The sequence below is a fragment of the Lissotriton helveticus genome, chromosome 2_1 (assembly GCF_964261635.1).
Source record: "Lissotriton helveticus chromosome 2_1, aLisHel1.1, whole genome shotgun sequence".
NCBI classification, from domain to species: domain Eukaryota; kingdom Metazoa; phylum Chordata; class Amphibia; order Caudata; family Salamandridae; genus Lissotriton; species Lissotriton helveticus.
This window is the reverse complement of record NC_136059.1, coordinates 1,030,492,173-1,030,509,258: the sequence shown is the minus strand read 5'-3', so window position 1 is coordinate 1,030,509,258 and position 17,086 is coordinate 1,030,492,173. Positions and strand designations below refer to the sequence as shown.

The 17,086-nt window shown below is 47.6% G+C and overlaps 1 protein-coding gene across 1 annotated transcript in view; it reads left to right on the top strand.

The window, feature by feature from the left end:
* Window positions 1-17,086, top strand: part of KIF27 (kinesin family member 27) — a 437,315-nt gene that overhangs the window by 21,591 nt on the left and 398,638 nt on the right. Inside the window, exon 3 of the mRNA XM_078675808.1 lies at window positions 15,648-15,848. Within this exon, the coding sequence (XP_078531934.1) occupies window positions 15,648-15,848 (201 nt within the window). The remainder of the gene's footprint in view (window positions 1-15,647; window positions 15,849-17,086) is intronic.

Genomic DNA, 17,086 nt, shown 5'->3' with positions numbered 1-17,086 from the left:
CCAATACCTAAGTACCTTTGACCTCACTTCAGGGTACTGGCAGATCTCCTTGACAGATGGAGCAAGGGAAAGGTCAGCCTTCTCCACGCCTGAGGGACACTTCCAGTTCTGTGTGATGCCCTTTGGGCTCAAGAACGCCCCTGCCACATTTCAGCGACTGGTGAACCAGGTCCTCTCTGGAATGGAGGGTTTCTCGGCTGCTTACCTGGATGACATTGCTGTCTTCAGTAGCAGTTGGGAGGACCACTTGCAACATTTGCAAGCAGTTCTCCAGGCGCTGAAACAAGCTGGATTGACCATCAAAGCCAGCAAATGCCAGATTGGGCAGGGGTCGGTTGTGTACCTTGGACACTTGGTGGGTAGGGGGTCCGTGCAACCCCTACAGGCGAAGATTGAGGCAATCATGGCCTGGGAACCCCCCAAGACACAGACTGAGGTCCGAGCTTTCCTGGGCCTCACAGGTTACTACCGTCGCTTTGTGAAGGGGTATGGCACTATTGTAGCGCCCCTCACAGAGCTCACCTCCAAGAAACAACCTCGACGGGTAGTTTGGACAAAGGCTTGTCAGCAAGCCTTTGAAAAGTTGAAGCAGGCAATGTGCGAAGCACCGGTCCTGAAGGCTCCCAATTTCTCCAAGGAGTTTATTGTGCAAACAGATGCATCCGAACATGGCATTGGGGCAGTGTTATCGCAACTCAATGAAGAGGGCCTGGATCAACCTATAGTCTTCTTATCCAGGAGACTGCTTCCCCGGGAACAGAAGTGGAGTGCCATTGAGAGGGAAGCTTTTGCGGTGGTGTGGGCTCTGAAGAAGCTGCGGCCATACCTCTTTGGCTCGCACTTCCTGGTTCAGACCGACCACCGACCCCTTCGTTGGCTGATGCAAATGAAGGGGGAAAATCCCAAGTTGTTGAGGTGGTCCATCTCCCTACAGGGAATGGACTTCCGGGTGGAACATCGGCCTGGAGTGGACCACGCCAATGCAGACGGTCTCTCCAGGTATTTCCGCCTTAGTGATGAGGACTCCCAAGGGGTTGGGTAGTTCTCCCCACTTTCAGCTGGGGGGGACGCGTGTTAGACCTGTCTGACTTTTTGGCGAAGTCCCTCCTAATTTTTATTTATTTTGTCCCCTTTTTGCCCCTCATACCCTTATTAATTTTTGTGTCTACTGGATTTTTATAGGTGTTGGCCAGGGGGATAGGTGTTCCCTCTCCCCCTCATAGTTTTTTACCTCAGGTCCAGAGGCCTGTTCTGACAGGAAAGTTGGCACCACCTAAAATGGTGGCCACCAACTGCCCCAACTGTCACCAACAGAACCTGGCTATAGACCAACATAGGGCATTCCAGAACCTTCTGGTCCATTCTGGACCACTGAAGGGCAGCCTATATAAGGCGGAATGCGGGGCAGCCATTTTGTCTACCTGTGGAAGTCAGCTGGAGGACAGGTGGTGGCTAAGGGTGGGAGAAGGTTGGACTTTGGATTGACCTCCTGGACTTGGAAGCTGTCTATTTGGCCCAGCCCACAACTCCCCTGTTGGTTACTTGTCCTGGCCCCGCTGTGGGAAGTTACTGGAGACCCTGGGCGCCTAGCTAGCCCCTTGTCTAAAATTATACAGGGACAGCTTCAGGAGAAGGAGACTGCAGCGCTGCGGTGTGCAGTCCTCTGCCCAGCATAGGGAGTCCAGAGACTGGTAAATGGTTCTAGACTGACCCCTACTTTGTAAACCCCTGGAGAAGATTGAAAAGAAGGACTCTCCTACGGAGAAGGGCTGATCCTGGTGCCCTCCCCTTGTTCTGCTTGTACCCCAGTGCTGCCTATCTGCTGAGATCGCGCCCCCCTGGTGCCAAACCCCTACCTGCGACCACCAGGGCTGGAGAAGCGGGGACCGCAGGACCACGAGTCGCTCTACACCTGGGTCGGTGTGGAAACGCTGAGGGAGCCGGACCGGTTGTTCAGTTGGCCGTGCTGTCCTTTCATCTGTGCGAGTGAGCGACGCGCTTGTGGAGCTGTGTCAAGGGCTGAGGTGAGGAGCGGAGCCAGGGAAGTCTTCGGCGGCGTGAGGAGTGAGCCGGGAGGAGAGAACAGCATCGGAAGTGCAGCGCGGCCTCCAGCGGCAAGACGCTGATCTTTCGCGCATGCCCTGTGGCGCCGCCGGGCTCCGTGAGGTGGAGCCGGATCGAGGAAGGCGGGAGCAACTGCGGAGGAGCGAGAAGCATTGCGCATGCCCCCCGTGATCAGCGCGTCTCCGACGAGGGAGTTTGAGGCTTCGTTTTCCCCCTTCGCTCAGGCGCTTCAGAAAGGAGCCAGCGCGAGCGGAAAGGGGGCCTTCCTGTGTGCGCTTCACTGATTCTCTGCCCCAGTGACGAGGAGGCGAGTGCGCTTCATTATTCCCCCCCCGCCCCAGCATTAAAAAGGCAGCTGGCTCGGCAGGAGGGTTTGAAGTGAGGCCGGTGGGACCTCGAAGGAGCCGTAACTGACAGTAAGGAGGTCATCTGGAGGGGGAAGGCGGCGCTAGAGCCTGTGATCATCTGGTAATCCGTTAATGGTTGTTGCTCCTCTCAGCTACTGCAGTTTATAAAGTGGTGGGAAGCCTGAGGAAACCCTCCTTGACTCTGGAGATTAGTTAACTGCACTATCAATGTTAAATTAACCTAATATCTCTGAAAGTGCCTGCTGGAGAGGGAAAGGGTGCATGTCCTCTTAGTGAGTTGAGGTTCAACTGTGAGAGAGGGGATTGTACCTACAAATCTGGAATACTAGAGCCTGTTCTAAAGTAAAGTGCTGGTATTATCTCGTTGAGGAGTCATAGGAAGCTATAATTTAACAGATTAAATAAGCACAGTGTTTGATGAGGTAAACTGTTAATCCTGCTGAATGTGGATTTGTTATAATTGAAAGGGTCATTATTGATTAATTGGAAAGTGTAATGCACCTTAGAAACTCTATTGATAAATTGTTTAGTAGCTTCTAAAGTAATTATTGATTCTAAGGTACAGGTTCTCCAAATGCAAAAGTGTGATAAGATTTCAGAAATACAGTGACTGTTAGTAATTGAAAAAGTGACAATCTGCTAGTAACGTACAAAGTGTAATTGTTGACCCTGAAAGTGATCTAAACTGCTTTGAACTATTTATATGTGAGCTACTAATAATTGACAACAAAGAGAATATTATTTTTACATAAAGCAGCACGTATTTTCATATAATTTTGGTGTAGTGTTTTTCTTTTTGAGTGCTATTGCGTGAAGTTACTTTTGGGTGGTCTGCAACCTTTACACTGTGCCTCTAGATGTTAGTCTTGCCCTAGGCCAGGCTACCTAATTCCAACAGTGGTGGTTGTAAGTCAACCTTATAGACAAGCTATCCTAGGGGTAGCATAGGCCTAAGCAGTCTTAGGCTTAACTCAAGAGGGCATGTGAAGCCAGCTGTTTTACCATATGCAATCCTTTTAATACCAAATGAAAGGACACCACACAAGTTATATATTATAAAAATATATGTATTTATTACTAGAATAATCCTCTGTACTCTTTATGAGGACAGAGGCACAAGCGTTTAAACAAAAGCACAGTTAAAGATACAAAAGTTGCACAATTATGGATAGGCCTGGTGGCCACTTAAACCATATAATAAAATAGTGGTATAAGTACCACGTCTCGAACAATGGTAAGGCCTAGGGCCTTGGGAATCGCTGGGGCTACACTGGTCTAACCGTAGTTAGGACGGGAGAGGCCCGCGGGATTCGGGTGCAGTGCCTAAAGCACATGCATGCCCCAATGCAAAGTCAATGGTGCGTAAAAGTTACTGTTTTAGAAGTCTTCCGACTGGACTAGAACTTCCCCACTTTAAACTAGGACACTAGAGGTGTGAACCACTAAGGGAGCACCAGAGTACTCTTGTTATCTCACCCACAGGAAGCGGGTGCATAGGTGTCAAAGTGTGTTGGGTTTCGTCGTGGAGTTCTATGGAGCCTGGAGATGAAGATGCTGCAGGCGGCCAGGAGAGAAGAATCCGGTTGGATCCAAGGGTGGATCGAAGATGTAGAGTACCTGAAAGCAGAGGGGACAGAGTCTGGGTCACTAGCCAGTGACTAGGATGGAACCAGGAAGGAACCAGGCGATGTCGGGCGCAATCAGGTGGTTGTTGAGAAGCTTGTCTCTGGTGCCACGTGGACTCTAGGACATCAACGATGACCAGGAGTGGAACACGGACTGTCCCACGAAGGCTCTCGCTGTCGGCGGTGTCGGCTTCCGGATCGGAGTCAACAGGCCTTGGCAAATGCAACCCACGCAGGATTTGAAGATCGCTTCTTACTCGGACCAGCAAGGTCAGAGAGACTGCTCCTTTTCAGGGGAGCGAGGGCCAGTCTGGAGCAACCAGACCAGCAGTGTAAATTCAAAGGTTCTTCATCGTAGTAACCACTAGCCAACGGGCTAGTGACCGGACAGACGCGTCGAGCAGGAAAATGCAAAAGGGCCCCATGCAGCACTCGGTGAGTGTGGAGGGGTGATCTTCGGTGCAAGAGCTGCTCGGGGCTGGGGCTTCTCAATCCCCAATGCACAGCTTCGAGGGTGCCTCGGGAGCTGCACTAGAAGCACTTCACAGTCTTTTCAAGATGGCCGGTCCCACGTCTCACGTCGCCTCCACGGGTCTCAGCTTTGCTGTGACTGGGCATCAGGCTGTTGGATGTTTGGGAATCCGGTTCTTGTCGATCTCTATCGCTCGAGCTCCGGCGGGAGCTGCAACAAAGCAAACCGTTGGGCGCTGGATGGTGCCTGTTTGCACAGGGTGGTCACTCCTCGACCATAAGGGAGATTCTTCAGTCTTCCACGTCGAGTGGGATGTCGAAGGGTCCAGAGTTTCATTTCAAAGTTTCAGTCAGGATTATCTAAAGTCTATGGACACAGCTCCTACCTTTATTCCAAATCAAGGGGCTGGATTACCTGCTAGGTCCCTCCTATGGGTGGGACCCAGGAAGGGTTACACCCCTTTCCCTTTGTCCAGTTTCGCGCCAGAGCTGGGGCTGGAGTGCCCCAGCACAGGTTTGAACTGGGCTATGCATGGGGAGCCTTGTGCGCCCCAGGCAGTGTCTAGTTTCACTCGCCCTGCCTGCCTCAATCCACTATCTCCTGTCTGGGGTGGTGTAACACCTCCCTGTGACAGGATACCATTTGTCCAGGCCTCCCCTGCCGGAGTTTCGGTCTGCAGCAGGAGGCCAGACTTGTGTCTGTGGCAGCAGCATCCATTTTGTGATGCTGAGGCTCTGGTTAGATGTAACCGCGTTAAAGTAAAGTAACATGTCTTCTCCCTCTAGAAGGGTGGAATGCTACCCCCGTCGCCAGAACTGGCGAGGGGGTAGTATTCCAAAGTGTATGACACCTTACACGACATGTTTTGATAAAGCCAAACCAAAGTTAGCAATAACCGCGAGGATTATACTGCTCTTAAGAGTATATGGTATGGCAATACCCTGGAACAGCTATAAGGACATGGTTCCGAAAGCTGCAGACAGGCTCAGCTCATGCTAGAGCACCATCTCACATAAAACCAAGCACTCTGCCTCCAGGATTGTTAAGGCCTGCCATAGGAGTGACTTATAGGTGTATATGTGTCCATATATAGGTTTAGACATAGGTATACTATATCTAAGCAAGGGGTGACTACACGACCTTGCCCCAGCTGAGTGATCAGACAGTTGTGTCTGTTTGGATGGCCAGCTAGGGGTGGCAAAAGATATGCTGCAGCCCCTGGTAGGCCTTGGATGCACCTATGCCCTGGGTACCTATAGTACTCTGTACAGGGGCTGATAAGGTGATCCAATACCCAATTAGTTATGCACCTAGGGTACATGGAGTCCATTTTAAAGAGAGAGCAGATAGCCTGGGACCCTGATTAGCAGGATCCCAGGCCAACTAAGTCGAAAACCAGCTAAACACAAGGCAAAAATCTGGGGTAACCATAGTCAGGTATCCACCCTCCTACATGCAGATACATTCTTTTAACTGATCAATTAGACAAGAAATCACGCTAGTTTGTTCTTTTATGCTTGATTACCTCTCAGAGCTGAAATGTTTTCTAGCTAATGCAGTAACTGAAATGGTATTTACAGATGTACAACACTTTATGACATCTTCACCTGTAAAGCTTGTCTGTGCTGGAACCCATTTGTTTCCATGTGTAGGTCATCGTGTTTATTGTTGTGTTCTACTGGTGAACAACGGAATCTAAAATGTGGAAGACATCAATGTTGCTTTTACCTACCTTCCTTTTACATTTGTTTTTATTAAAGTAACCTTTTAGGCCTGTATACCGCATCGACCTGTATAAATCCCATACTATACATCTGTAATGTTATTTCACGAACAAAGTTATTTGGAAAATGCGGGCATGTAGCTACTTATGGATTTTGTGATTTGTCATGGCTTATTGGTTGTTACATACCATTCATTTAAACAAAAAATACAAGAGCAAGAGCTGTTGGCTATAGTGCCTACCAACTTGATGGCCAGAGAAAAGTTTAGCTGTTGTCCTTGTAACCCCTGAAGGTCCAATTTTCAATCATGAAATTTGTTTATGGGGACAATTAGTACGTGACTTTTTTTACATTATATAATTCATCCAGAGGGAGAATACAGCTGTTCCTGTAGGAGAAGCCTAAACGGTGCCGGAGGCGATGTTAGTTGCTAGAAATATACATATGTCTTCACCTCTTAATAAAAAATATTTTGTATTTCTTCATCAAATCTTTATTTCTGCCGTTTAAGCACAATTTAAAAAATACATCTGTTAAAATTGACAAAAACAGAACTACATTATGACAAGTGCTTAAAACATTGTGTAACAGTTGTTAAAATCCATTTCAATCATAATAACACAGTTTAATTCACATCAATAATAATAAATGCATCCTTTCCAACTCTACCTAATAAAGTGCTAAGTGTGCTTCTGAAGGGTCAGGATCAGAGGAGGCACACTACCTCCATAGTGTCTGGGCCACAGTTGGGTGCGGACTCATCTTTTGCCTAATCCTCCACATGAATAACTGATAACTTGAGACAACAAAGACTGAACTTTGCTGCAAATCAGATTTCAGAATTCATAGGGCCTCTGCATATTTCCTGAAACCTATATTCCGGCAAACTGGACCTAACCATTTTCTCCTCCCGTTCAGATAGGCTGGGCAGAAAAACAGGGCATGCTTCTCCATTTCTTTAGTGTCTCCACAAGATGGGAATGCCCACCTAGCTCACTCAGGAGTGCGGGCCCATTTAGCAGGAAGAGGCGAACAGTAAGGTACTATACCAAAACTGGAGGTACAGCTTCCTAGGTGTTGTGGGTTCAATTTCATCAAGGAACTGTTCTATTTTTAATTTATCCTTCGTCAGAAGAAAGGAATCGGTCAGGGGGCTAAAACAAGATTGAACTTGCAATTGGCTCATTTTATGCTGCCCATTGTTATCCGTTATAATTGATTTATTAATTGAGGGGGCTGCCAGCGGATTGTCCCACAAAATCCCATTCACCATCTTTCCCAGGGTTACTCTAACATACTTGATCCAAGGTATGCTACCTGAGCCAGAGATACCTATGACTTCCTCCACTCCCTCACAGTAAGAGTGGAGCTTGGGGGTGGCCTAGATCCTTCACCAGTATAATATTGTCTCACTCGAATTCCATCAGAGATGGACCTGAGCCCCATATCTAGCCTAAGGGGGAGCAGGGGAGAACTGATGGGTAAACCCGTAAACTGATGCAGAAATCGATTTTCCACAGCTACCATTTTAGCTGTATCCTTATGATCCCAACGCCCACACCATAAAGGTTCACTTCCAGGGCCTGCTGTTTGTAGATTTGGATCACCAGTGAAATTGGGTGATACTGGGAACCTAGTTGCATTTTAGCTAACCCCCCAGTATGTTGTTCTAATTTAAGCATGCACCTTTAAATGTGGCACAGCCAATCTAGCTGTTCTGCGAGGATCAGCCCGAGATATTGAAAGGTGTGTGCATGTTCCATGGGGATCCCTTTAAGATTGGGGTTAGATCTTGTGGAATGACAAGGGTTTAGGACCATGTATTTTGTTTCGCCACATTAATTTCCAAGCCCCTCTGACTGCAGAAATTGTCAAAACAATCTAGGATTTTTTGTAGCCTCATAGGTGAGTTAGATAGTAGAAGTGTATTATAAGCAAACGTTAAGGTGGGAGCCTTAATGCTTGCCAGACTTTCACCGGGATGTCTGTAGGGAATCGGCACTGACAACTTAGTTGTGCACTACTAGACATACCCAGTGGTTCGAGAGTGGACTCCACCTCCTAATCACTAGAATGACAGTGGCCACAGATTAATACGGGTCATCGCAGTCCTGGTAGCCTTGATCACGTGGTGGCCAGTTTATTTACACTTCTTATGATCACATATTGATGCAGAGTGACTAGATAACTTTGAGGTCCTGATGAATGCCCTGGAATCCCTGTATGGGATCATAACTGGGCAGAAACATATTGACCCCCACGAGGGGTATGATATCTTAATCCCTAGTCCACTTTTTTAAAGTCTATCCCCTAGACCACTTAATAAAGTGTACGTGGACTTCTGCTTGAGTGTTCACAGATCTTCTCCCTCTTCCTGACTGAACTGCATTAGCCCCTTCCGTGCGGTGCTGTTTCCCCCGCTGTGCTGGGGGGCGGGTGGCGCGTACAGCGCACCGGTGCGCATGACGAGGTCAGCTCGTCATGAGCTACGGCGCTCCGATGCTCATGACGAGCTGAGCTCGTCATGGCCACACCCGTTCCCATGGAACGTTCAGCACAGCTGGGGAATCAGCCCACTGTGCAAGCGTTCCACGGAACGGGCGCGGTCATGATGAGCTCAGCTCGTCATGAGCACCGGAGCGCCGTAGCTCATGACGAGCTGACCTCGTCATGAGCACCCAAGGTGTTAAGAGTGTTTCCAGTCATATGAGCCTATTCCCCATCTGCACATAAACTGGTTGGAACCAGTCGAGGAAATGACCAGAGTTAGAGAGTCTGACTGTGAGAAGTTGGCCTGGCATATGCTGTCCAATATTCTAGTAGGCACCTTGCACCAGTCCAAACGACCCTTATTGATGGTAGATTAAAGAAAACCTTTAAAGAAAGCTATCCTAGTGGTAGCTGTGGAGAGCAGCCTTCAGGCTAAGTCTTTGAGGAATGTAAAGCAGCTTGTTTTACCAGTCTATAATCTCGTGAATGACCAAATGAAAGGAGAACCACACCAGGTATATATATAAAATATATGTATTTATTCTAAACACATCCCTCTAGTCTCTTTATGAGGCTAGAGGCAAAAGTACATTCAGTAAACTTAATATCACACAGTAAATTAGCACAATATACGTTGAGCCCTAGGGGCGTACCAAACCATATATTAAGAAAGTGGTATAAGAACCACAACTTGCATAGACACAAGGCCTAGAGCCTGTAGAACCGCTGGGGCCACCAGGAACCACCCAAGGCAGTGCACAGGGGACCCACGGGAGACACGTGCAGTGTGTGAACACAGCCGCGAATCACCATTAACTTCTATGGGGAAAGTCGCGGTTGGAATTGTAAAGACAAAGGACACTTAGGAGAGGACTTGGAGCAAACCCCCTTAGACTTAAGGGGTTCTAGAGCCAACACCCACGGGAACACTGGAGTACTCGAATTACCTCACCCAGGGAAGCCAGGTGCATAGGTGGCTTTTGGTGTCGGGTTTTGTCATCGTTTTCAATGGCGATCTGCTGCAAAGTGCTGCTGCCATCCAAGTGGAAAGTGTCCGGTGTGATCCAAGCCTGGATCGAGGATGAGAAGAACCTGAAAGCAGAGGGGATTGAGTCTGGGTCACTTGCCAGTGAGTGACCAGGGGCAAGATAGTCGAATGCCCACCGATGTTGGGTGATTTCAGGTGAAGAAGGTGAAGCTTGACTCTTCAGCCACCAGGATCAGGAGGCGTCGACGATGACCAGGATCTGGAATCCAGCTGTCCCACGAAGGATGTCGAGTGCTGCGGTGTCGGTGCCCGGATTGAACCCAACAACCCTTGGCAACAGCAACCCACGCAGGAATCAAAGAAATGCTTTGGTGTGGACCAGAAAGGTCCGAGGGACTCACCATACGGTGGAGAGGCAGGGCACGTCTGGAGCAACCAGGGAAGCCCAAGGAAAATCAGAGTTGAATTTGTGGGGGCCCACCATCGACGGACCAGGATCGCAAAGGAGCTTCAGTTCATCTGGTGCTCGGTGCTTGGGCTACAAGTAACCCAAAGCACAACTTCATGGGATGTCAAGAAGTCAATGCACTAGCAAAGGTGCACGATGTCCACGGGTTTCGGTTCCACGTCACTCATGAGGACTGTGGGTCTCAGCTTTGCTGGGGACTCGTGTCGGCTTCTGGGAAGTCTGGAAATCCTCTTCCTGTGTTGTAAATACTTTGGAGTCCGGTGGGAGCTTCGGAAATGCAGACCGGCAAAATGCTTCGTTGGTGCCTGCTTGAGCAGGGGAGTCACTCCTTGACCCCAAGGGAAATTCCTACGTCCTCTAGTCTTTAGTAGAGTGTCAAAGTTCCAGGATTCAGTTTCAGAGTTTCGTCCAGGTGTAATCTAAAGTCCTGTTGCCAGGGGTCCCTTACTTATACTGAAGAAAGGGGTTGGACATACTCTGGGGACCCACCTATGGGAGGGTCTGGAAAGAGGGGTGGTTACACCCATTTCCTTTGTCCAGTTTGCACCAGAGCAGGGGTCTGGTAGCCCTTGCAACCGGTTTGAACTGGGCTATGCAAGGAACACTTAGTGTGCCCCAGTGTAGACTTTCAAAGCACTCATGGAGTGCACCCACCCAACCCCAATACACTAAAGCCTGTCTGGGATATGGTTACACCTCCCTGTGACAGGAAACCTATTGTCCAGGCCTCCCCTGCCGGAGTCTCTGTCAGCAGCAGGAGGCCAGACTCGTGTCTGTGGCTGCAGCATCCATTTTGTGATGCCAGGGTTCTTTTGAACTAATACCGGTTAGACCAGTGTGTACATGTCTCTCCCTCTAAAAGGGTGGGGGGGCGGTAGGATTCCAAAGTGTTAGACACCAAACACAACATGTTTCCATGCAGCCATTCCAAAGTTAGCATTTACCGCAAGGTTATAATACACTTAAGAGTATATGGTCTGGCTGCATCACAGAACAGCCTTAGATAATATGCTCCGAAAGCTGCTGAGGGGCCCAGCTCATGCATGGGCACCCTTTCACACAAAACCAAGCACTTTGCCTTCAGGATTGATAAGGCCTGCCATATGAGTGACTGATAGGCTTATATGTGTCAGTGATTAAAGGTAGATATAGGTAACCTATATCTTAGTAAGGGGTGCATGCACCACCTTACCCAGGCTGCAGTAGCAGTCCTGTGGTGCCATTTTGGAAGGCTTCCCAGGGGTGGCATAATACATGCTTCAGCCCCTGGTAGTTCTCTGGGGTACCTATGCACTTAATACCTAGTGTACCATGTACAAGGGACTCACAAGGGTACCCCAGTAACCAAACTGGAGTGTACCTAAAGTACATGCAATCAATTTAGAGAGGAAGCAGTTAAGCTGGGGTCCTGGATAGCAGTGCCCCAGCCAGACTAAAGTCGAAAAACGGTGAAACACCAGCAAAAAGTGGGGGTAACCATAGTAAGCAGATCCTACTCTCCTACACTGACTTTGACTCCTTTGGAAGATATGTCCCCACAGGCAAGTATACCAAATCAGGGCACCCTTAGAAGGATGCGTTCTGCTAGGAGGTTGGTGACCTGGAGCTTGTCTCTCCATATTCCATCCAGAAGTCACACAGAGGTGAGTACTTTAGTCATGTCCCCAGTTTAAACACCTCGGGACAGAGGAACCACTGGGATTTGCCTGAACTATCAACTATTGGAAAATCCTAGTTGTCGAGGTTGGTCATAGAATGCATGGTTGGAGGTACTGCATCTTGGCCTCTCAATTAAATGAAGAAGCAGTCCCTCAAGGCCCACTGTGAAGAAGACAACACAAAGCAGAAGCTTGTAATTCTTCTAAAGGCATAAGATAGCTCCTAGGCATAACGGATTCCCAGCCTGTGAGATGGGTAAAATGTAGCAAGGCCCCTAAGGTATGTGCCAAGCTGCAGCCTTTTTCAAGGGCAGCAAGTAAGAAAGATAATGAAGATTGGGCCCTGGGTTTGTCCTCTGTTCAGATTCACCGGGTGAGGAGAGAGACTTGCCTCCTCCCTTCCTCTGGACACTGGAGGGAGGCTTCACTCTGACGAGGAATGACCCTGACCACCAGGCCTTAATTATGGGAGGAATAGTTCCACCAGTTCCAAATGATAACTTCCATCCTAGGTTTAGAGTGTCTCAGGCTCCTCTTATATTTATTTTCACATCCAGGAAAAGTTAGGCACAAGGCTAACTTACGGATGTGTAACTTTCGATGAAGAGTTGAGTGGAGCCCAGGGATTTTACAGAATGTGATACAGAAAGACTGATGCATATTGTGGCCAAGCAGGAAATATAGGCAGTTCCTAAATAAACTTTTAAGGAATAAAAAATAAGAAGACACTCAGTTTGCAGCGGTTGATTTTAAGTGAAAAGATCATTCCTTGCTGACAGTCAGACAGTCTCTCTGGCAGCGAACATACATTAAGAGACGAAATGAGGAAAAAGAACCTGTGCCATTAACCTGCTACAGGTATATGGATATGTGTCTGTTAGCTCGCTCAGTGATATTAAGTAAAGGTTGAAATACATGGGCGATAGAATGGAACCATGACACACACTCAATATGCCTTTACGATGGGTGAGTATCTGAAAGAGCCATCTGTACAACCCCATGCAAGTGACCAGACTAGACAAGAGGACCTCAACATTTAGTGTATTTCTCGCCCTAAATGCGCCAGGTATGCCCAGATGTGGGCCCTGTGCTCACTGTGCCACTGGAATCAAGCTATCCTGGCTGATGAAGGGATGATGTGAATCCCCGAAACCGAGCCTAGGAGGCTTGTTTCTGATCCCAGGGAGGACCTTGCCTGGCAGTTCGTGCTGGACTGTTCCCATGAGACTCAGGGTCAAGACTGATTTGAATATGGCCAGGTCTAAACTGGGGTGGTATGGTGAGCAAAAGAATGATGGATTTAACCCAAATCTCTTGACTGAGGGTGAATGTTTGGATTTGTTCTACATTCCGTCCATCAATTGTGTGTCCTATGCTCACTTTCTAAATTGAATGAAATTATTTTGGCCACCATGAGTGTGGAAGGGTATGCTCAGACATGAGTCCCTTGCTCATTGCACCATCAGGATTCAAGCAAGCCGGGCCGAAGATGGCTGTAATGCCAGAAACCGGTCCCCGGAAGCTTGTTTCCTTTCCAGTGAAGAATTGGCTTGGTAGTTTGGTCTGCCCTGTTCCCATGATGCACTGGTCCAGGGACAGACTAATTTGCATAGAGCCAGGTTCTGAACTGGGATGGTGCAGTGAGCTAAAAAACGGTGATGGATCAAGCCCTGATCTGTTGACTGGGTAGGAGTGTTCTGATTAACTCAGATACTCTGTCCATCACCACCCCCTTTTTGAAATTATTTTGGCCACCATGAGTGTGGAAGGGTATGCTCAGACATGAGTCCCTTGCTCATTGCACCATCAGGATTCAAGCAAGCCGGGCCGAAGACGGCTGTAATGCCAGAAACTGGTCCCCGGAAGCTTGTTTCCTTTCCAGTGAAGAATTGGCTTGGTAGTTTGGTCTGCCCTGTTCCCATGATGCACTGGGCCAGGGACAGACTAATTTGCATAGAGCCAGGTTCTGAACTGGGATGGTGCAGTGAGCTAAATAACGGTGATGGATCAAGCCCTGATCTGTTGACTGGGTAGGAGTGTTCTGATTAACTCAGATACTCTGTCCATCACCACCCCCTTTTTGAAATCACTTTCTAAAAGTGACATTTTCAAACACGCAATTTGAAAACCAACTTCACCATAAGATGTACTTTAAATTGGGAGTTCGGAGACCCCAAACAAACAGCCTAACTGTCACCCTAACCCAGACTTGGATTCTTCAGACAGGCAAAGGCGCAGAATGGTTAAGCAAGAAAAAGCCCGCTTTCTAAAAGTAAAAAACGGGGGTGGCATGGTCAGCAAAATAAGGATGGATTTAACCCAAATCCCTTGACTGAGGGTGAATGTTTTGATTTGTTCTACATTCTGTCCATCAATTGTGTGTCTTTTGCTTCCTCATCCTAAGTGCGCCGGGTATGCCCAGACGTGGGTCCCGGACTCACTGTGCCACTGGAGTCAAGCTATCCTGACTGATGAGGTGTGAAACCCCGAAACCGGTCCTAGGATGCTTGTTTCTGGTCCAGAGAGGACCTGGCTTGGCAGTTCGGGCTGGACTGTTCCCATGAGGCACAGGGTCAAGACTGATTTGCATATGGCCAGGTCCAAACAAGGGTGGCATGGTGAACAAAAGAATGATGGATATAACCCAGATCTCTTGACTGGGGTGAATGTTTTGATTTGTTCTGCATTCTGTCCATTAATTGTGTGTCTTTTGAACCATATGAAATTATGTTGAACAGACAGATGGAAAAAGATTGTATGTGTTCTCAAGTCTCCTGAGCTGGCATATTGTTTGATTTTTAAGTTTGAGCTTGTCTGGGTAATGTTTGGGAAGGTTTGAACATAAACTATACTAGTGGCAGCTGAAAAATAATACATTTTTAATTTGTTTAGCCCGAACAAGCACTAACCTATCAGGACTTCTACCTGTGCCTTGCTTTTGTTACATCTGGTACTCTTAATCCATTAGCGTCTCCTCTTCCTCCAATGCTTATGCCTCATTATTGCCAACTAATGGTATAAAGCTTCTTCCAGGCTTCCTCCAGGCTGGTTGTCCATTTTTACAACTGAGTTTTGAGGAGAAGTAAAAGGAAGTGAGGGAGGCTGGAAAGGTGCAAGAAGAAACTAAATTCACGGTTATCGAACTGCTCAGCCATATATTGTTACTATTGCAGTGCTACGTGTCATGCAAATATTTCAAAGTAAATTACTATTTGAGGAAGTCTGTTTCTCAAAAATGATTCAATATAAGCTGGGTTACTTGTACCTTACCTTTTGAATGCTCGTTGATATTCATTTATGTTTCTTTTCTATAATGGTGGTCCTCTATCATGGGTAATGCCACCATTTTATTCGGCCCTCATTACAATCATAGATGTCTCTGTGGTCCATCTCCAAACAAGTAAGATGGCCAGATGGGGTAAGGTTAATACAATTAAAAAGATAGGTTAATTTGTAAACCAGATGTCTTCGAGGTCTCCTTCATGATGGTAGCTGGCAAAAGATAAAAACATTTTTATAAAAGTACTATCTTTAAGGACCCCTTTGATGCAGCTGATAATCAAACAGGTTGCATGTAGATGGCCTATTCCTTTCACCTGCCTTTAATGGCAATAACTAAGTTATCACACATGATTTTAAAAGTATGAGTCATACAAATAGTTGTTTTGTCAATCGTTTCCGTCAATTTATATTTGATATTTCTCCTGGGTCTCTTCCTAAAATGCAATGTTAGTTCTGAATCATAAGTAAAACTGCTAAACCTTTGTATGTTTTTTGCTATTATTTCAGCCACAGTGGCTGAAGATGAGAAAGGCATCATACCACACGCTATTCAAGATCTATTCCAGAGCATCTCTGAAAACCATAACATTGACTTCAGTGTGAAAGTGTCCTACATAGAGGTGTACAAGGAAGACCTGCGAGACTTGTTGGAGCTGGAGACGTCAATGAAAGATTTACACATTAGAGAGGATGAAAAAGGAAATACAGGTAAGATTTTATCTTGTATTATACATGATCGTTAAACTTATAGAAACATCAAGAATCTGTTTGGATGTCACCCCAATATTGAAGGTGCATCACACTAAGGAGTATGTGACCTTAACAGCCTTTTTGGTGGCACAGATATTGAAGGTTCAGAAGTTGGAACCATTCTCCCTAATGCATTTTACTCCAGAGTCCGTTCTGTAACCAGTAGTCAATCCCTCCAGTACTCGCTCTCCATCAGGCTCTCTCACCTCAAGGGTATTCAAATACATACAGAGAGATCGGACTCATAGACCCGTCGTACCAGGAGCAGTCAGACCACAAATTGCCAAACCCCTTCCAACTTTCCTCGTACCAAACAGAGTACATTATGCCTCCAGGCTGTTCTTAGTCATCAGCTCTGACTTCTTGAATATCCAATAGTACTCATAGTACAAAACTAAAGGCTAGGCAGTCGAGCTTGATCCGTCAGCCTCCAACCTGACTGCTCCTCTCATTCACCCATGTCTAGATCCCAAGGTCTGAAGGTCAGTTACTGGCCCCAGTCACTTTGTTACAGACGTACAAACGGGGGTGGTGGTGATGGACGGAGCATCTGAATCAATCAAACACTCACACCCAGTCAAAGGATCTGGGTTTAATCCATCACCGTTCTTTTGCCCACTCTGCCACCCCAGTTCAGATATGGCCATATGCAAATCAGTCTGACCCTGTGCCTCATGGGAACAGTCCAGCCCGAACTGCCAAGCCATGTCTTCCCTGGACCGGAAACAAGCCTCCGAGGACCGGTTTCTGGCATTCCAGCCGTCTTCAGCCCGGCTTGCTTGAATCCAGTGGGAAAGTGAGCAAGGGACTCACGTCTGAGCATACCCTGCCACACTTATGGCGGCCAAAAGCGGTACAAAAGGGGGTGGTGATGGATGGAGCATCTGAATCAATCAAACACTCACACCCAGTCAAAAGATCTGGGTTTAATCCATCACCGTTCTTTAGCCCACTCTGCCACCCCAGTTCAGACATGGCCATATGCAAATCAGTCTGACCCTGTGCCTCATGGGAACAGTCCAGCCCGAACTGCCAAGCCATGTCTTCCCTGGACCGGAAACAAGCCTCCGAGGACCGGTTTCTGGCATTCCAGCCGTCTTCAGCCCGGCTTGCTTGAATCCAGTGGCAAAGTGAGCAAGGGACTCACGTCTGAGCATACCCTGCCACACTTATGGCGGCCAAAAGCGGTACAAAAA